General features: G+C 43.8%; 1 protein-coding gene across 5 annotated transcripts in view; it reads right to left on the bottom strand.

The window, feature by feature from the left end:
- The window catches only part of RALGAPA2 (Ral GTPase activating protein catalytic subunit alpha 2), a 374,428-nt gene that overhangs the window by 330,432 nt on the left and 22,121 nt on the right, over positions 1-21,875 (bottom strand). For all 5 annotated transcript variants that reach the window (XR_009458933.1, XM_019491013.2, XM_059720247.1 and 2 more), the window contains exons 2-3: positions 19,300-19,410; positions 16,605-16,654 (exon numbers count right to left, since the gene is read on the bottom strand). Coding sequence is in view for 4 of the 5 variants with exons in the window: in XM_019491013.2 (XP_019346558.2) it covers positions 16,605-16,654; positions 19,300-19,410 (161 nt within the window). In the remaining variant the exon portion in view is untranslated. The remainder of the gene's footprint in view (positions 1-16,604; positions 16,655-19,299; positions 19,411-21,875) is intronic.

The raw sequence follows: 21,875 nt of genomic DNA, 5'->3' as shown, positions 1-21,875 counted from the left end.
GGATAACAAAATATTGTTTTTCAGATATATAGGGAGTAAAACGAAGGCCCAGGGTGGTATAGGACCACTACTGAATGGGCAAAAGCAATTGGTGACAGACAGGGGAGACAAGGCTGAACTCCTCAATGAGTTCTTTGCCTCAGTGTTCCTAAACAAGGGGCAAAACAAGTCTCACAATGGGATTGTAGAGGCAACAGCAGGGCACCAGACTACCAAGCATTGACCCTGAACTGTTGCAGAGTCACTTGAAAGAACTGGATGCGTTTAAGTCGGCAGGCCCGAATGAACTCCATCCGAGGGTACTGAAGGCACTGGCTGAAGTCATTGCACAGCCACTGGCAAAAATATTTGAGCACTCATGGCGCACAGGCCAGGTCCTGGAGGACTGGAAGAGGGTCAATGTGGTCCCTATTTTCAAGAAGGGGAGGAAGGAGGATCCAGGCAACTATAGGCCAGTCAGTCTCACCTCCATCCTTGGCAAAGTCTTTGAAAAGATTATTAAGGCTCATATATGTGAGAGCCCAGCAGGAAAAATTATGCTGAGGGGAAACAAGCAGTGCTGCTGCTGGAGAGGGTCCAGAGAAGGGCCACTTGTATGATTAAGGGCTTGCAGACCAAGCCCTATGAGGAGAGACTAAGGCACCTGGACCTCTTCAGCCTCTGCACAAGAAGGTCGAAAGGCGACCTTGTGGCTGTCTATAAATTAATCATGGGGGCGCAGAAGGGAACTGGTGAGGCTCTACTCACCAAGGAGCCCCTGGGGGTTACAAGAAATAATGGCCATAAGCTAGCAGAGAGCAGATTTAGACTGGACATTAGGAAGAACTTCTTCACAGTCAGAGTGGCCAAAATCTGGAATGGGCTCCCAAGGGAGGTGGTGCTCTCCCCTACCCTGGGGGTCTTCAAGAGGAGGTTAGATAGGCATCTGGCTGGGGTCATCTGAACCCAGCACTCTTTCCTGCTTATGCAGGGGGTCAGACTCGATGATCTATTGGGGTCCCTTCCAACCCTAACATCAATGAATCTATGAAACCTCTAATTAAAAACTGAGCATGGAAAAACCCCAATGCTGAACAAAGACTTGAAATCCCTACAAAAGTGAGATGCAGATAAGCCAAGATGGGGAATCCACTCTCTGCAACCTCATGAAGAACAGGCATGCATGTCTGTATACCCCCGCTCATATCCTCAATAAGCCAGGACCTGGCCATCCAGTGTTAATATTGAGTAACATCTGCTGGTAACTATAACATCTTACTGGAGTAGTTTTGTCTGTATGTCTGTCTATATCTGTTTGTATGACTGGTGTGTCCAACCTCATGTATCTGTTTCATGTAATCAATAAACACGGCATTTTGCCATATCCCCCTTTTTAAGGTCTTGCTCTTAATTTGAGCTATTGGCAACTTTAAGTAACACCTGGAGGTGCCAGGGGGTTAAACAGCCACCAGGAGAGCCTCCCAGAGCAGGGCTCTTCTCTGTTTATTTGATTGCTTGCTTGCTTGATCATTTGCTTTGTTGTACAAGCCTGCAGGCTCTGCAAAGCCTCTGAAAGATAAGAGGCAGCCAGGGGGGTGAAGCCTGGAAGAACCACTGGAAGACAGCTAAGTGCTAACTTGTTTGTTTAACTTCCTTTGTTTGTTTTCCATTGATAACAAGCCTGGGGTGACTTCTGGGTATTATCCACTAGCCTGGCTGCAGCGGAGGCGAGGGCCCTGAACAGTGAGCAGCAAAAGTAAAACTGGTCAGCTCAACTAGCTTGACCAAACATACCCTGCTGTGATCTGCCTAGACTCTGCCCATAGCAGCCTACAGTAACCCGGGCTCTGTACATGCTGTATGGACCTGGCCTGGGCCTGCCTGCCCAAGGCTGTGCAGTGGCGGGCTGGGCCAGGTCTGTTCAGCATGTATGGAGGTCAGGTTACACAGCACCGCATTGCCGCATGCTGTGTCTACAGCAGAGCCAGAGCCACAGCCATGCTGTCTACTGTTGCTGGCGCCACGGGGACTGGGTGGGGGGCAAGCATCTGGCAGGCCCCGCTTGAGCCCCTCCATGAACCCACACACATACAAAACATCCCTCCCGCCGCCACTCCCCACACCCCCCCCAATATCCTGCTCCACTCCCCAACCCCTCCAACAACCCCTGCCACTTCTCATAGCCCCTGCCACCCCCTCCACTTCTGACATCCCCTGCCACTCCCCATAGCCCCCAACAACCCCCTCCACTCTTGACACCCCCAAAATCCTCCTGCCACTCCTCACACCCACAAACCCCCCCACCCCACATCCCTAACTTACCCTTGACAGCACTGGGGGCAGCAGGAGCAGCACAGACACTCTGGCCAGAAACCAGAGCGTCTCTCCTGGAGGGCCGACTCCCAGGTTCCCTCCAGACATGGTCTAAGACTGTGCCTTGCCCCACTGTTCTGCAGTGCGTTTTTTTTTGACCCCTGGATATCCAAATATGCAGTGCGGAGAACGTTTTTTTGTTCCCGCATGTGTGTCTTACAAAGGGGTTTGAGATGCTGCAAGACACATGTAAGCACTCATGTGGATGTGCCCCAAGAGCTAGAGATCTAAAAGCCAGGTTTGGTGGTACTGAACCAGGTAACTCCAAAGGATAAAATTTTGAAGGAATGCCTATTTGACTTGAGAGTCCTTAAGTTCTATGATCCTATTGGCTGTCAGTGTAGCTTAGGCACCCCTTGAAAAGTTAGGCTGAGTTAATTCCAGTATTCATGCTCTTGTATGATTATCTAGAGGGAATTATGGACACGTTCAATCTGAGCTCCCAGATTCATCTTCATCTTTCTCTGCTGCCTTCAAGACTGAGTCTCTACTCTGCCTTTTGCCCCCCTTGTTTTCCCTTAAGAGTATCTCTAACTTGGCCATTGTTAGCCTCCTCAATTCTTCAGAATCAATTCTGTATTTCTCATGTAGTCTCAGAAAATACAGTGTGTTTTAGGTTTCATACTATAATGGTCTTGTTACAATAACCAAAATTGACTTTCACAGGAAAACCCAGTACAGATTTTGTTCTCTTTGCCTCATTTCTTCTGCAAGTTCCCTGCCTCAAAACTTCTGCAAGGTCTTGGAAATATCAATATGATACCCACTCAGGGAAGGAGCTGGGGGGCCAGAGACCCTCTTTTCATGCTTTCCTACCTCTCTTAAGAATTACAGAATTACTCCACATGGGGTCAAGCTCTGCCCACTTTCACATGGGGCAACTCACATCACACTACTGCCCTCACCTGCTAGACAGCACTGCACTGGCCCTGGCCAGCATGCACAGCTTCCCCCAGCAGGGCTGCTGCCACAGCCACCCTGAGAACTGCTCAGCTTCCCCCATCTTCATCAGCTCCTCCTCCTCCTGCCTCTGCTGTACCACTCTGGGCAGCACGTAATGCAGAGAAGTCGTGAGGATGCATGCTGGGGAGCAGATGCCCAGCTAAGCGGGGAGGAAGCTGCAGCCAGGCAGCTCCTGTCCCAGTGCATGGGGCTCCAGCTCCAGCTACCTTCTATCCACTCAGTTACCCAGCAGGATTAGCAGCCACCTGTGGGAGGCCAAGTATGCAGAAGGCAGCCATGAGCTGCTGCTGGAGCCCTATGTGCTGGGGCAGGAGCTGGTCAGCCGCAGCTTTCCCCCAACCTGGCTGAGCATCTGCTGTCCAGCATGCATCCCCATGGCTTCCCCACGTTACCTGGTGCCTTTAGCAGTGCAGCAGAGGAGGAGGAGTAGCCACTGGAGACAGGGGAAGCCAAGCAGTACCCAGATGGCTACAGCCACACAAGAAGCAACCCTGCTGGAAAGCTGTGCATGCTGGTCAGAGCCAAGGCTGTTGGCAGGTGTGGGAGGAGCATGGCATGGGCTGTCCTAAGTGGGGCTCACCCCATGCAGAGCACTGCAGGGGCAGCTGTAGACTGGATCCACAAAGCCGTGGGTGTGGACAGAAGTGCAGCGTGGGTTGCCCCAAGTGGAAGTGGGCAGGGTTCAGCCCCATGTGCAGCACCGCAGAGGCAGCTATGGGCCAGATGGGGAAGGTGGACAAAATTTAACCTGCACAGAACTGCCCAGGTGAGCTCTGCTGCATGTGCCCCCTGCCCCTCCTCCCCCCATCCCCAGATGGCTTTGAGGGACCTAGTGCACAGGCAGCCCCCCACCCACATATACCCTTCTCCACATGCTCCCTCAAAATACACAAGAATAAGACTTTATTTTGAGCTATTATGCAATTGTCTCTATATACATTACGATCAACTGATGGACACCAACCTGTGGGCCAGATCCAATCAGTTGGTGGGCCACATCCAACCTGTGGGCCATATTTTGCCCACCCCTGTACTAAAATCAGAGCTAAAGTTAAGACTGTCATCCTCAGTAAGCCTAGCAGCTTGGTTATAGAGCTGCAAATTAACAATTAAATCACAAACAGCATTTTTAATTAGGTATATACAGAAAACAAATTTAATCAAAAAATAAAACCAAGCAAATCTTTTGTGCAAAGCAGAAAGCAAGATAGACTGACTTGAGGTGTTTTATTTTCAGAAAAAATTAGAACAGTTCTTTCTGTAATACAACCTACATTCAAATGAAGTTAGGGACTTACTTTTTATTTCATTATAAAACCAAAATACCCATGTACCTCTAAGGTCATATTTTAGTTTTTTATTGTGTCTTCTTGTATCTCCATCTAAAGACAAACAGGAAGATCTCAGTAAAATTATTTGAGGGTGTTTTTCATTCTTACTTGTACAGGATCTTATCTGAATCCCAGTAACTAAGTGGTTTTTCATTTCACAACTCAGCCGCCATTTTGCATGCTGTTTATAGGCAGTAGCCATTAAAATAGTCTCCTGACCTCTGAAGTAATTTCTCTCAACCAAGCATCAGAACTTCTTCCTTCCTCACTTGTCTCAGTAGATCTTGATACTAAAGGCAGTTTGTAAGGTGTCTGTACAGTGCTTAGCACAGTGGTTCTAAACCCTTTTAGACTCGAGGCACCCCTCAGAAAAATGCAAGCCCTCAGTTATCACTTGTTTTTTCAATGCAGAAAAATAAGGGAGAAATTCTTCTATTGCAAAGAACTCGGAAAGACCTCAACGGGCCAGGAGTTTTGATACTATAGATTCCTATGGACTCCTATTTGGAATCTCTGGGATTATCTCATAAATTGTGTGCATGGCTAACAGTGCTAACATTGCATGGCACCCTTGAAAGAATCTCAAGGCACCACAGGATCCTGTGGCACCTTAGTGAAAAATCACTGGCTTAGTATAATGGGTACCTAGTTCCCAACGGGGCTCCTAGGTGCTATTATTGGTATTAAAATAAATTAACCTTAACAAGACTCTTAGAAAACAGAATTTCCTTTCTTCCTTCCCCCAGTATTGACTGGCACTCCCAACCCCCAATATCAAGTGGCTTGCACTCCCCCTCCCTTTGGCAGTAGGGTTATCCCCACACAGTACCCTGCCACACACGCTGTCCCTCAGCATTCTCCCTATATTAACATTACAATAAAAACATATTACATGGCATGTCAAAATACAGAAGGGTTGTAACATGTGTTCATTAGCCTATTTTAAAGCACAACTTGTTTCCTACTGGTTTCAAGTTCATCACGGGGGCACAGAAGGGAATTGGTGAGGTTTTATTCACCAAGGCGCCCCCAGGGGTTACAAGAAATAATGGCCACAAGCTAGCAGACAGCAGATTTAGACTGGACATTAGGAAGAACTTCTTCACCGTTCGAGTGGCCAAGGTCTGGAACGGGCTCCCAAGGGAGGTGGTGCTCTCCCCTACCCTGGGGGTCTTCAAGAGGAGGTTAGATAGGCATCTAGCTGGGGTCATCTAGACCCAGCACTCTTTCCTGCCATGCAGGGGGTCGGACTCGATGATCTATTGAGGTCCCTTCCAACCCTAACATCTATGAGTCTATGAATCTATGGTAACAAGATTTTACTCAAGGTCCTTCAGAATAAGCTAGATGTAGCCATTCTTGTAAGGGCACTTTTATCCTTTACTTTCTTTCTGCATTATGCATATTTGACTATTTTGATTATCATTTAATCTTGCTGGCCTCCACTTTTGAGCACAGCACTCACAATATGATCCTTTGTCAGAAGCTTTTCTCTCTGCACAGGGGCATATGCTGCTTTCACTTTTCCTATGCTGTGCCTAGTGATAAAAGTCATTCCCCACTATACTCCTGGTAGTGCTGCCAAGTCTGACTGTATTGCAACTTTCACAGTATCTGGTATTCTTCTTTAAGTCTCAACTACTGGAATGAAATGCCTACACAAGAAGCTTCAATTTTGGGGGGTGGGTTTGTTTATTTTAAAATAAATCTCTAATCTTCCCAGTTGCTGAGAGAAACTTGGAAGATGTGAAGCAAACACACTTTAAGGACCAAAATCAGGGTTCAAAGACAATCTCATAATTTGGGGGCATTTAATTAATGGTTTTTGAACATTTGAAGTTGGTAGGCATTTGAAGCTGCACTAGAGCATGAGACTTACTGCCACAGGAAGTTAAAACGTTCTTCTTTCAGAGCTCTTTTTTCCTCACTCCTACCATAATCTTTTTGCTAGTAGGATAAGAGAGCCATTTTTTGGTTCTGTGCAAAATCTGCAAGGACCACCTCCAGCCTTCCCTCAATACGAGGATGGCAGTCTTCTACAAATAGGGAAGTCATCCATGAGACTGCGGATGATCAAGGAGGCCAATCTGAGATCCACAAGTTTGAGTGCATATGTGGCAAATAGTTCCAGGACAAAAAAATAGATCCTGGTGATATCAGGTCATAGCATTTTCCCTTTGTCTCCTTCATCTATCTCCCTCCACAGTGAAGTGAGTTCACTCAGAATGATCAATGTCTTGCTGTACATTATAGCAACACTGGGGATAATTCAAGCCTTGCATTTCACAGGTATTGTTGTTAAAATTACATTTCTTCAGACTGGCCTTCAAAGTTTCCTTGTCTCTCTTCTTTTACCCAACTCTAGAGCAGTGACCATCAATGAGTTGGGATTATAAGACCTGTTTTGGGAGCTTGGAGTCAGGCATCCTTAGAACGTGTCCTGTCCAGCAGAGCTAGTGCTGCATAAACACAGTTCAGTGCTGGTGGTGCTTGTTTGAGCCAGAAGGCTGCCATTTCATTCTTCTGTCCTTCCAATTAATATGGAGGATTTTCTGAAGACAGCACTGATAGTAATATCCCAAAGCTTTCAAGTGTTTTTGGTACGTCATACACATACAACAGGGAAGGAATGACAACAGCCTGTTAGAAGAGAATTTTGGTTTGGATCCTGAGGTTAATGATCCAAGACAAAATTCTGGAGATACCCAAAGGCAGCACTGGCAAATTTTATCTGGTGTTGAATATAATAAGATGGCTACCCTTTCCAAACAATATTTAGGAGGAAAGGTAAAAGGTAGGAGAAAAACTCAATTTTTCTGAAGACTGGACTCTAATCATAAATCAGGAGAAGAGCGTTTGGTTTGGGATGGGTTGGTAAAGTATCTTGGTTTTCATGAAGTTGACAGCAAGTCCAAACACTTCATATGCTTCACAGGAGTGAGAGCACTACCTGGAACTCTTTAACTCAGTGGTCACACACAACACAATCATCATTGTATTGAAGATCAGTAATACAGGTGCTGATTATCTTGGATTTAGAATCTAACTGGTTGAAGTTAGAGAGATTCTGGCCCAAATGGAAGTCTATCAGCAATGAGATGTGGAATAGCTGCAATACAGATGGAAAAGAGTGACGCTGCAATTACATGACTTTGCTCAACTCCTATTTGAACAGTGAAAGAATATATTTCCAAGCCATTTCTCAGGATGGTTGCTGCCATGTCATCATCCGGATTTTCCATTTCCCATGGAAAAACGGAGAAAACCACGGATTCCCTGTTTTTAATCGGAGAAAATGCGGATTTCTCTTTTTAGCAGAGAAATCTGCGGATTCTCCGCTTTTGCAAAGAGCTTTTGCAGGCTGGCACAGCACCAGCCTGCAAGAGCTGATTGCAAAAAGGGCGAGAAACCCCCAGCCCTGGCCAGAGAGGGAGGGGGAGGGAGAGAGAGAGGGGGAAGGGCAGGGCCTGAGCCTCTGAGGAAGCCAAGGCTGGGCTCAGGCTCTCGCCCTTTGCCCCTGGAACATGGAGGTAAGTGGGTCTTGGGGCAGGGCAGGGCTGAGGAAGATGGTTGGGGGCTGAGGGAGTGGGGGGTGCTGCCGGCCCCAGGCAGCACACCGCAGCTGGAAGCAGGGCCAGAGGGTGAGGGCAGAGGTGCCCCTCTGCGGGGGGCTTTGCGGGCAAGCGATGGGGGACACAGTGTGGTGGTGCCCACCATGTGTGGGCCACACACATGCCACCCAGCCACCTGCCCAGGGGAGGGGGAGAGGGAGGCTTACTTACCTTTAGGATCCGGGGTGAAGGGCATGGCTCTGCGGTGGCAGCGCCTGCCCACAAAGCCCTCCCACCCTGCATGCAGCCGCCACAACCCCGTACCGCCGCAGAGCTGTGCAGCCGGTTGCGGGGCATGCCGCTGCATGCAAGCCCCCTGTTTCACCCCCTGGCCGGGCAGCACGTATGTGGCCTGTACACGGTGGTTGCCACCACACTGCCACTGCCACGCCCTGTGCCCCTTGCCCACAAAGCCGTGCGGGTGGTCGTGGGATGGTAGCGCAAGGTGCAGTGGCAGTTGCGGTGGCAGCCTCCGTGTGCGAACCTCCTGTCAGGCCATCCAGCATGTATGTGGCCCACAGAGTGGCACCCCTGCTTTCACCCCCTGGCCCTGCTCGTGGGAGTGGGCACAGGGGCACACTCCCCCCCCTTCTTGATCTACCCCCCAGCACCTTCACTTTCTGTGCCCTGCCCTGCCCTGCTCCGCCCCTTCCCCCCATACACACTTACCTGCTGGGGTGGGTGTCAGTGTCTGTGTCTGCATGTCTGTAGGTCTGGTGGGCTGTTGCGATGATGGGGGGCGGGGAAGGAGGGGGAGTGCAGGGCACCAGCAGTATTGGAGGGGGCTGTGGGGGGCCTTAAATTTTTTTAACGGATTTTGGGTTTTTAAATCAGAGAAAACCAGGATCCCTGGTCACCATGAAGAAGTCTGATAATGGTAACAAATTTTGGCAGACATTCAAGTTTTATCAGGATCGTCCACAAGACCTCTGCTAATGGAATCAGAGGCCTTAATCAGGTCATTGAAGGCCACAAAGATCTGTGCAGCTAATAGCACTTCTGAAGCTGAACAGCAGCAAAGATCACACCTATTGTACCTCTGATTTAAAACCCTATTAAAAGAGGTTTTTTCTACCTTGGTTAAAAATTTCAGCTGGCATTCCATCAGAACAGCATGTTTTATTGTTCTTATCTGCTTAATGACTTTCAAAGTCTTTCATAAGCTGGTGGATCTGCAAGATAGTCCTTAATAGGGTGTTGTGGAATGGCTCTGTTGACATTATCTTCAACACGAGAATCTTGATTCAGGAGCTCTTGAAAGTGTCCTTCAACTATGTGTTGATGGTCTTTAAAGAGCATTGTTTCACACTTAGACCTCAGAGGGATGGGTCCTTGTGTGTTTGGCCCATGGATAGTTTTGGTTACTTTGAAGAAACTACGCATGTTCTGGCTGTTGTCAAATTTTCCTCGGGGTCTCAGCTCCCATGTCGTAATAAGCATCTTGCTTCTGTTTGGAGTTTATGTCATCCTGCCTGAAGGCTCTCTCTTTTCTGTCTACAAGAGCTTGAATTTCCCATTCTAATTCTCTTCGAACCAGTTCTGGTGTGTCTTTGTGGAGAAAACTAAAGACTGTTTTTGCTTAGCTCATGGATGCCTTTCTTGAGGCTCTCACAGTGATCAATGGTGTCCAGATCATCAGGGTGTCAGAGAGTTTCTGACAGAGGCTCCACTAGCTTTTAGCAGAGTCTTTCAAACACTCAATATCAAAACTCTTCTTTGGCTCTTCTTTTATTTCCATCATTTTGGGGCAATACGTTTTGTATATCCATTCATATCAAACAATGATCCATCCAGCAGTCATTTGCATTGGTCATAGCTCTGGTGGTATGGATGTCATGGTGGTCCCAGGCAAGCACTACAACAGCTAATCAGGTGCCAGTGTACTGAGCAAAGGTTGCACCCATGATGTCTTCCATTTGTTGCTTTGACAGAATAAGGAGTTCGTGTTGATGAAATCATGTTCCAAATACTTGTTCAGGGAAAGAGTTCCATTGGAATACATTCCTCACCCCCACCCACTTCCTTTCCAAGCATTCCTTTACACAGCTCAGAGTCCCTGCCCACTCTAACACAGAAATCACCAAGAACAGAACAGCAGGATAGTACAAACAAGAAAAACTAAAGATGCAAGACACCCATTGTGTGTCCATGCCTCAGAGCACATAATGTACAATGAAAGACCTCACAAAGTACAATAAACGAGCACAAGCTTATGTAAAAAAATGGTTAAATGTGATGCAGAGACATGAGAAGATCACCAAGAATCATCTCATCTTCTGCAAGGACCATAATGGCCCTCAAGGAAATAAACAGACCATTTGACACAATGAAGTTAGACCCTTCATTGGGCCTCATTTGACCCTGTTTCTCTCTCTCTATGCTAAGCCAAGTGAGCTAGTTCTACACCTTAAATGCAGTTACAGTGAAAAGATAAAACAGATTATTTAAAAAGTTGGGTTTTTTTTTTTCTAAAAGATCTAAATCTTGCATGAATTGCTATTTATAACTCTGTTATTACAAGGAGAGTGGAATCAATACAGCTATGGGTCAAGGTAAGCTGCTCTCAGATAGTTAAAAATTCAGTTGAAAATATGCAAACTAAGATCCAAATATAGAATATATTTAGGATCCTATCTCTAAATATACAGAATATATTTAGGATATATCTCTGTTCCTGAAGCTGAGGTGCAGATGGCACACAGATTTTTAAAATTCCAACTTGAATTTGCAGAGCTAACGCCATTTTACTCAAAGTAAAAATGTTCAAGTTACAGGTTTTATTTATGTTTTGTCTATATTGCAGCACTGAGTAGTCTGTAGTTTATTACTTTCAGCACTAGTGGAAGCACAAGAAATTCAGCAAGTTCACAATAAGGACTTAATCAGTTACTAGGCTGCTTGAAGACTTTAAAAAGACAAACAAAACAAAACAACCCCCCACAATGTATTTGACCAGAAGCAGCAGCACATTACTTCAACTCAGCTCCTCAGAGTCTGTATAGATTAGGTGCTTCAGTGGTGTGATGGCCAGAACCAGAGGGATTAATACGCAATAAATATGTGCTTCTTGGAGGCATTTGGTATTTTGCCTAACACGTAATATTAGCTAATATAAAACTTGTAAGTTCGTAACCCGCAAATGTAACTTGTCTGTCATAAGTTTAACCAAAATGATAAAACTAACTTCGTATTAATTGTGGAACTGACTGGGCCCCGAAGGTGAAGCTGTAGCTGCAAGATTAGCTGACCTAACGGTTTTTGCTTAGGGTTCAGCCTTGATGATAAAAACTGGATCCAACCACCTGGCACACCCAACACGTTCCAGGAAAGCACATCCCAAGAAAGCATATTCAGAGAAACCTAAAAGGTTTGGGCTTAGGCAGAGTAATGTCAGTTTCAAACCTAAAGGTGCTGCATTGTAATTTGCTTATTGGATAAACTTGAGTCTAGGTAGTAACCTTTTATGATAATTTTTAACACCTTTCAATCCCATAGGGTAACAGCTATAGGGCAAGATTGTGAGTGGCTCTAAAGCCAACAGATTAGCATAAGAGTAGGTATAAAAAGCGCATGCGTCAGGTGACCAGCAGGAAGGAGGGAACAGAATGGACATTGCTGTTCCAAGTCTGGACTCCGAACTCATGGTATGAGCGAGAATCTGATCCTGATCAAGGGACCTTTTGCAGTAATCCCTCCGACAGCGTCGAACGGGGACGCCTGACTTCACTGGAATCACTTGGCGTGCACCTGGCATCGAGGGACTATCGATAAGTTGTCTACCCATGTCTGCCTATCTGTTGTTTTGAACAGCCCAGTGGCTGATACCCTCGCAGTGCCCAGTTGGCCTGCGACAGAACTGATCCATCTGTCTGTTGTTATTATCTGTTGTTATTATTAACTATTAGCTCTTTAATACTGCATTATATGCTTACAACATTTATCTTTCTGTTAACTGTTGTGTGTGTAAGCTATAATAAATTCGCCTTTGCTTCACTCCCAACTTTGCTGCCTCAATTCGAAATTGAATCGAACAGCCCGCTGGCTGATACCTTCGCAGCGCCCAGTTGGCCTGCTGGTCTGTGACACAGTGGGGCTTTTATCTAAAGCTGATTCAATTAGCTATTACATAAAAGCTCAAAAAAAGTCCCACTAAAGCACCTGATCAACCAGACTTCAGGTGAATCAAGGACAATAAAAAGTCCTTTTTCAGATATGTGGGGAGCCGGAGGAAAAGCAGGGGCAACACTGGACCCCTGCTGAACCAGATGGGGCAAATGACAACTGACACCCAGGAAAAAGCCAACCTATTAAATAGGTACTTTGCGTCGGTCTTTCATCAGTCCCATGGGACGCCCATGCCCGCTATGGGACAGGGAAGTCCAGGTGAGGGTGATCCCCTGCCCTCCATTAATGCTGACTTCGTGAAGGAACATCTTGAGAAGCTGGATACCTTCAAGTCAGCCGGCCCTGACAATCTTCACCCCAGGGTACTCAAGGAGCTGGCAAGCTTCATAGCCCAGCCTCTAGCGTGGATCTTTGAAAACTCTTGGCACTCTGGTGTAGTGCCCGAAGACTGGAAGATGGCCAATGTGGTGCCTATCTTCAAGAAAGGGAGGAAAGTGGATCCAGCTAACTATAGGCCCATCAGCCTGACTTCTATCCCAGGGAAGATCTTAGAAAAGTTTATTCACCTCTTGGAGAAACTGGTCAATTGTCGCCTTGGGTCCTCCACGATTCACTGGCTGGAAAATTGGCTCCGGGGTCGGACTCAGAGGGTAGTAACTGATGGAAGTCACTCATCGTGGTGTCCTGTGACCAGTGGGGTCCCCCAAGGCTCTGTCCTTGGACCCATACTGTTCAACATCTTCATTAATGATGTGGACACTGGAGTCAGAAGCGGACTGGCCAAGTTCACCGATGACACCAAACTTTGGGGCAAAGCATCCACACCAGAAGACAGGCGGGTGATCCAGGCTGACCTGGACAGGCTCAGCAAGTGGGCGGACGAGAATCTGATGGTGTTCAACGCCAATAAATGCAAGGTTCTCCACCTTGGGAAGAAAAACCTGCAGCATCCTTATAGGCTCGGCAGTGCTGTGTTGGCTAGCACTATGGAAAAAAGAGACTTGGGGGTCATCATTGACCACAATATGAACATGAGCCTGCAGTGCGATGCTGCGGCTAGTAAAGCGACCAAAACGCTGGCTTGCATCCATAGATGCTTCTCAAGCAAATCCCGGGATGTCATTCTCCCCTTGTACTCGGCCTTAGTGAGGCCACAGCTGGAGTACTGCATCCAGTTTTGGGCTCCACAATTCAAAAAGGATGTGGAGAAGCTTGAGAGAGTCCAGAGAAGAGCCACGCGCATGATCAGAGGTCAAGGAAGCAGACCCTACAATGACAGGCTGAGAGCCCTGGGGCTCTTTAGCCTGGAAAAGCGCAGGCTCAGGGGTGATCTGATGGCCACCTATAAGTTTATCAGGAGTGACCAACAGTATCTGGGGGAACGTTTGTTCACCAGAGCGCCCCAAGGGATGACGACTAGGTCGAATGGTCATAAACTACTGCAAGACCGTTTCAGGCTGGACATAAGGAAGAATTTCTTTACTGTCCAAGCCCCCAAGGTCTGGAACAGCCTGCCACCGGAGGTGGTTCAAATGCCTACATTGAACACCTTCAAGAGCAAACTGGATGCTTATCTTGCTGGGATCCTATGATCCCAGCTGACTTCCTGCCCTTTGGACAGGAGGCTGGACTCGATGATCTTCCGAGGTCCCTTCCAGCCCTAATGTCTATGAAATCTATGAACTGGGTCCAACTGAGATGCTGCCTCATCTAGGCATACATAAACAGCCTGGTGCCAACTTTGACACTGCCATAAAGCATTTTATCACCACAGATAACGATCAAAGAAACAATTATTTGTTACGTCCATGCCAAAATTTCCATGCCTGCAACAACGCCTTTGACAAAAATCCTGACCTTCACCAAGAGGAAGATGTTATACTGAAGTCCATCAGACTTTGCATCACAGTAGCTAGAGAAGGCAGGTATCTTCCACAGATCTTAGAGGCAAAAAATGGGAGGCTTAGCTGCCCTGACCATTTAAAGTCTAGACATATCCCTGTGGTAGAAATGATACAAAGGCTACTATACCCATGCAGGGAGCCTGCTCTGACATGCTGGAAAACCAGAGTATCGGGGCAGACTCAATTAATCGACTCTGCTGGAGCACAGAAATTAACGCACTTCAGCAAACTCTAGCATCATGTGCATCAGCATCCCCACAATAAAAATGGCAGTGAGGCATTTTGAACTAAAGCTCAAATGAGCTTTAGTTCAAACCATCCCACCACCATTTTTCCAGCATGGGGATGTTGACACATGTGACAATCAGGAGCTTTTAATTAACACAGCTCAGTAATTAAAGTGCCACCCCCACGTCTCCTGGAGCACGTATAAAAATGTCCAAAGCTTTTACCAACAGTCGCAACAAAATGAATCACTGTTTGTGTGCTATCTAAAGACATAAGCAGGAGGCATTAATAAAAGCCAGGTGGCATTTCTAACGGGTAGAAAATGCAGGGTATTTGCAGATCAGGAGAAGTTTGGGTGGGGTCATTACTTTGGGAAAACCTACAATCTTTCTGTCACACTGTTCCCAGTTTATGGATCCAAACCATATCACTGACCAGGGCTGAGCACTGATAGAGACAGAGACTACTGCTAGAAAAGAAAAAGAAGAGAAAACGTTGAAAGCGAGCAGGGGAGGGAATCTTAGGGTTTGGACATGAGATGCACAGGATTATTCCAGTGGAGATTCTATTTTCCAGTGTTAGGCTCCTTCTGAAGAAACATTCTTTAGAAATAAAGCCCTCACCTGTGGATACAATATACCTTTCAGTTGAATGAGAAGAAACAACTCTTAATGAGTCTGATCAGTTTCTGGGGGGAAGGCCTCACTATAGTTGCACAGAATCCTAAACACTGTCATGGCAGGTGCTGTAGAAACAAGTTTCTGTGTTTAGCAATCAAAACTATAAGTGCATGAGTGGAACCATCTTAGTGTAGAAAACCAACTCCAGGCTGAAGGAGGCATTTAGCTTTATATATGAGTTTTAATTTGTCTTTTAAATTTTCGTTTTCTTCCATTTGCAAAATCTCATATTCAGACTGATTCATTCTAACCTCAGTGCAGCGGTAACACCAGATACCAGGAAAAGCAAAGAAAATGCTGATATTTGAAGTCATGATACGTTCTGTTATAACTTCAGTGAAGCAGGAGTTTCAAGGGGAACTTTGGGCAGGAAAGGAGAAAGACATTTTAAATTGCAAAGGAGATTTCTGCAGCTGCTGTTGAAGTCTATGCTAAATCTGATTTTCATTTTAGCTTAGCGTTTCAGCAATATGGGCAGAAGAACACTTTTAGGAGGCTCAACAAAATACAAAGTTGCACATAAGGAACTGACTGAAATGAGGAGATAACTCGCAAAATCATTTTGACTCATGACTAGCTATTTGTTCCCAAATTATAAATCTGTTACAAGCAAGCAAGGAAGGGTGGATTTAACATTTTGAAAGTTTTGACTGGCTAGTTAAATTAAAAATGTGCTTTGATTATGACACAGCTTCCATTATACTGAGGATGTTTAATGCAGTGAAAAATTAAGTAGGAAATTAATTCTTATGAACAAAAATTAAATGCTTTAAAATATCTTTAGAAGTGATGCATCACTTTTACACCCAAAGTGTCATCTCATTCAAAACACTGGCAAGAGAAATACAATGAGATACAGTATCCCACCAGTGCAAATTTCATAAGAAATCTCTCCAGATTATGTGTTCCTATTTTATTTGTAAAATAGTTATGGTCTAATTTAACTAAAAATTAGATCTACATTTTTATTTTCATCAGCATTAGCCATTTACAGTTTCTAGTAAAAGTCATGAATTTTTACAAAATGTTATGTTCCAACTAGAAGAGACTAACCAATACAACAACAGCACTAAAGGAACTAGATTCCTTATAGTGGTGCAAAATAAAATATTTGTTACCATGCCTTAGCTCTTGACATATATTCAAGGCAAATATTCACATATCATAATACAGGGTTTACCATTCCTTTACATTAAAAAAGATATATTATCCAAATATGGGACCCAATTCTTTTCTGCCTTGCACCTTGTGTAGTCACTGACTCCTGTGCAAAGTAAAAAACACTCACAGTGCTTTATATCTATATCAAGACCACTCTGCACAGGATTAAGTCACTACACACAAAAAAAAGACAACAAAGAACTGGTGGAGGGGCCTGTTGCGGACAAAGAATCTAATTAGAGAACTTACTTCAAAAAGAAAGAGAACAGAGTCCAGCTCCTCCCTTTGTGATTTATTCCCTGGAAAACAAACAAACAAAAAGAATATTGCTTGTTAAAATAATATGGCTTGTTAATCCAGAATTGGAAGAAGCTGTTTCAAGTGACCTTAAAGGTTCTGAGCCCAATTATATTTCTTTGGCTTCCATGCCAGCATAGAAAGCTATAAACCTATACTCCGAAGGCCCTCAGCCTGCAAAATCTTACCATAAATGCTTATTTCTAAACATGTACCTAATAACACTGAAATGCCATTATGTTAAAAAATTGTTAACAATACGTAAATATTGGGACTATACAAAATATTTCAGTTAAATACATCTACAAATATTTGCAGAATTAGGGCGTTTATTCTATAACTAAGTACACACCATATTTAATAGGGGTGTGCAAAGCGGGCCCTGTTCTATCTGGATTCGGATTCAGCCCGAATCAGGAACAGTGATTTGATGTGTTGATTCGGATCACTCTCCCCGATTCAGTTCAGCTGAATCCGAATCTGAAGATTTGATGCTGATTTGGAGAATCCGTGATTCAGGCATAGACACAGCTTAAAAAGTTTTTTCTACAGAAGTTGAGATAGCAGGCATGGCTTGTGAACACTGTGATGCTGGGGTGGATGGAGCATCTCACAGGATCATGCCAGGGAGCGCGTGGGGGGGGCCCCCCCTGCACCCCTCCCAGCTTGGTAATCAGCCACAGGGGGACCCCGGGTGCCCCTCTCCAGATCCAGGAGGCACCAGTCACTGAGCCGGGGGGGGGGGGGGGGGGGGGGAGGGGTGTCCCCCTGGCGCTCCCCTGTGGACCCGGAAGTGCTTCTGGTCCACTTCCACGTCTGCTGCCAAGCGCACTGGGGAGCCCCCCGTGCTTCTGTGAGACGCTCCATGCACACCACCATCACAGCACTCATGAGCTCCTGCTACCTAGAGGTATGTAGAAAAAACATTTAAAGCTGTGTCTATCTCCAAATCTTTCTGAATCGATTCAGGGGGTCCTGATTTGATTCAGAGAGATTAAAGGGTCCTCTGATTCGATTCAGATTCGGAGATCCTGCCACCGAATTGGGCTGAATCTCCGTTGAATCAAATCAGGAACCGAATTTTTGCACAACCCTAATATTTACTTGAATCCAATACAAGTTTCTCTCTACTCCAAATCAACAAAACTTAATCTTAGATTTAAATTCCAGTTTGAGGCAGCTCATGTAGCAGGGGCAGCAGCTCTTGGTGTGGGGAGAGGGCAATGGAGACTCATGGTGTGTGGCTTAGGGGGGATCCTCCCCCCACCTTCCTGCCACTTACCTTCAGTTCCAGACCCTCCAGCACTGACTCAGCTGAGCCTGGAGTTGCCACTGCAGCTTCTGCCTGTCTGGCCAAGGCCACTGCCACTTACTGTCTCAGAGCTGCAGTCACTGAAGAGAAGTGCTACCAGGGTGGGAGGGAGGCTGGCACAGGCATGGCGGTGGGGGGGACAAGACAGGTACTGAGACAGGCATCAGGAAGGCAGGCACAGGTATGCAGGGGAGGGTCAGGAGGCAGGGGTCTGCCCTCCACTGCTTTAACAGCCACAAGAGTAAAGAGTACACATTTAAGATGATGCCCCAGGAATTAGATTCTATACATAGAAAGTTATAACAAATTTTTTATTTTCTATGTACAGAATCTAATTATTGGGTGGGGGGAGTAATCTTAAAATTGAAGTCATCTTGGATTTGGGTAAATATGGTACATCTATACAACGCATGATTTTTACACCAAGACATAACATGTTACATTTATTGTGAAAGTGTTTTTATTTAAGAACTGAAAGGTATTTTAAAATGTAATTAAAAATGTTAATAATGCTTTTAAATCAAACAACTGAAAATAAAAACCATTTTTGCGATCAGATCTGAGTTTCGAGTTCTGCTTTTCTTCTTGTAATAATCAACAATATCACTCCTAACTGAAAAGAGGTTTTTCCCTGCAAGCACTGAACACCAGAACATACCAATTAACAGGTCTGTGTACTAGAAATAATTAAGCACTGGTATAAATCTGCCTGTAAGTGGCAGGCTATGTCAATTTTAGGAGTGTTTTTAGGGTTTGTTTTTTTTGGAGACATCTAACAGTCTGGACTAAAATTTCCTACAATTTTCTTTGTCAGATTTTTAAAATCGCTGAAGCTTGCTAATTTTCACTAAGCTCGTTTTTTATCACAAACGCATGTTTTCCTCAATGTTAATATATTTTCTCCATAGTAACATGCAAAAAAACCCTTAAATCTACAATAGCTTCTATACTGACTAGAAAATATCAACTGATTTTTCTTAACAGTTTTATTAACAATTACTTTGTTTAAGACAAGCTGATTCAAACTCTTAGGGAAGAGTTTTTTAATTAACTTATAAAAGGCATTAAGGAAACGTCAAAAGGTTATTTTATAAAGTTTATAAAGTAAAGCTTAACTATCTGAAAACTTAAGTTTTAAATGCTGTTTATAATAAAAGTACTATAAAACAAACATAATAACTATTATAGTTCAAGAAGACGATGAATATAAGGAAGTATGGAACCCACACCAATTAGATAATGGTAATAACTGGAATGGGGTTTTTTTTTAAATGGCTAAGAAACCCTAAAGGTTCAATAAGAAAAAAAAAAAATATTTTTTGAAGGAAAGCTTACCTTTTTGTTTCAAGCTATTTTCCAGTGTTATGAAATTTTCATAGAAGATAAAATAAATTTGAGAATAGTGGATCTCAAAAAATTGTTTCAGGTCACTCCCATCCACATTATCTTTAAAAAAAATTGAAAATATAAGGTCAAGACAAAATAACTTAAATACAGTGCAGGTCTGAAGGCAGTGGTTTCTCTTTTATAATTTTAAGGCAAAGGACCCAGGATGAAGTAATGCAATAATACAGGACACTAATTCTGTACCACTAATATTTAAAAATGCATATCAAACCTATTTTCCACTCCTTTCTAAAACGGAACTAAATAAAAGCTTGAAACACATTTTGCCATATCATTTATAAAATAATTAACTGAGGCACAGAATCTAAATCTTCAACATGTATCCACAGTAACTGAACAAACAAAGGGTATGGACACATGTACAATTTGAGCCATTTCACAAGGGGAACATTTCAAAAGACCAGCTGCTGTTATGTTCTACTTATTCACATGTGAACAAACCAGAAACGATACAAATGTGGTAAAACCACTCCAACTTAGAGCAGTTTTGCTAGGTTTACTTATATACCATGTTATATAGATCAATGACAGTGATTCAGTTAACTGCATTTCTATTCCTATTTTCTTCTTCAAAACTAGGTGGTCGGGTTTGAAATTTAATCATGGATGAGTTTTGTCCATTAATTAAATTCTCTACCATTTTTTTGATTCATCCTTATTGAAACATTTTACTCCATAAACCTGGACCAGGGGAATAACTTGGAGAGAGACAGTACAATTGATACTTTAAAAAAAAAAATCAGATTTGAACATACAGTCTTTGGCAGCAAGTTCAAAATGATGAAGAAAATCCTATTAATTTAGTAAACTGGCATGAATTTCATAAGTGCGGAACACCCAGAGTTACTCATGTCAAAGTATTCACACCACCTCCAAGTCATAGACCTAAATAATTTATCTATGCTTAAGGCAGCTTTGGTCAAGCGCTTTGCTTGTTTCTCCACCTGTTAAATATGTCCTTTCTTCAAAGAAAGTAATATTTGTTCAACTTTTTTCTTTATATCATGTATTATAAAAATAAATATTATTGGGTGCTCCATTACATTTTGAAGAGACAGGGAGGAAGCATTCTTTTATGCACCCCGCCACCTTCTAAAAATGCCCATTTCATTGCACAGTACTAGTCTCTTGAAGTCACTGAGACCTACATTTCCATCACTAAAGAAAAGCTCCTTCTCATTGGTTTATACAACACATGATGATTGACAGCTAAATATAGTCATTATACTCAACATGGTACTTTCTGCTAATTAGGAAGATGTACTGATTCATTCAAGCTTGCCAAGAACTTTTTTTCCAACTACTCAGTTGGTCTAATAAAATATATCACATCTACTCAAAAAACCTTGCCTACTGATTCATAGACATTAATTTAAACAGTTGTATACATCAATGAACAGGAATTTAACACAAGAAAAATTTAAGAATTAAAAAATGGTAAGCACCACATTCCTTATTTACCAGTTGATAGGTTTTATCTGAAATTTGTGCCAAATTACCTGCTTACATGTGAAAACTAGAATTCGATTAGACTCAGAAACACAGCATTTTAGAATTATTTATTAATTAAATTAAAATGATCTGAGAACATGCTGGAAACACAAGGCTAAATGTTTAACAAAGTATATCTTGCATTTAAAATTAAAGACAGTATTAACTGCAGTTAATTAATTGATTGTTTTGGTCACCACTGTCCACACATTCAAAATGTTTTAGGTGCTTGGGATTTTTCAAGAGTGCCTCTGCAAATCAGGTATATATCTGGTACAGAACTTGCTTAAGCACTTTTCATAATCCCTGTATACACCTTCAGGTAGACAGCTGCTTTAGAAAATCTGGTCATACATACTTCAAATGTTTAGTTTTACTAGATCTTGGTTTCTCTCCAGCTGGATTTTTATTCACAGATTAGACTAAAACGTTGTTTCTGTTTTGGCTTTTTTTTAAATTCTCAACTGGTTTCAACTTTTAAATGAACTAATCCATTCAATGAAAATATTTTTGATGCACTTGCTATCTGAAGTGAAATCAATCATAATTTACCCAAAAGCTTTTCTGCAGAACAGAAACTGCGAGTACTTACACTGCAAAAGCATAATGCAGTGTGATAACGTGACACCTTTATCAATGTGAAGTTGACCACAAAAGTTAAGTTGTCTCCCACTCCTGATTCTACATGCCACTCTTTAACCCTAATATTTGAGGAGGTCTTTTTAATAAAGCATTTTTTATTTAAACAACTCTAATAGATTGTGGTAAATTTAGATCAGTGGTGCTCAACCCACCTGGCCCTGCAGACCCAATCCAGCATGTAGGGTGGGTAGGCAGGCCCAACCTGGCATGTTGAGCAATGTCATCCAGCCCATGGGGCTCTCCACAGGTCCAAGGAATTGGCAGTAGGATAAGCAACAGCAGCATTAACTGCTCTGGATCTTGGTCACCCATAGCTTAGATCAAGGGTGCTCAACCCCTGGCCCACAGGCCAGATCCAGCGCCCAGCAACA

This window comes from Alligator mississippiensis, chromosome 1 (assembly GCF_030867095.1).
Source record: "Alligator mississippiensis isolate rAllMis1 chromosome 1, rAllMis1, whole genome shotgun sequence".
In the NCBI taxonomy this organism is placed as follows: domain Eukaryota; kingdom Metazoa; phylum Chordata; order Crocodylia; family Alligatoridae; genus Alligator; species Alligator mississippiensis.
The sequence above is the reverse complement of the archived record's forward strand: the minus strand, read 5'-3'. Positions and strand labels throughout refer to the sequence as shown.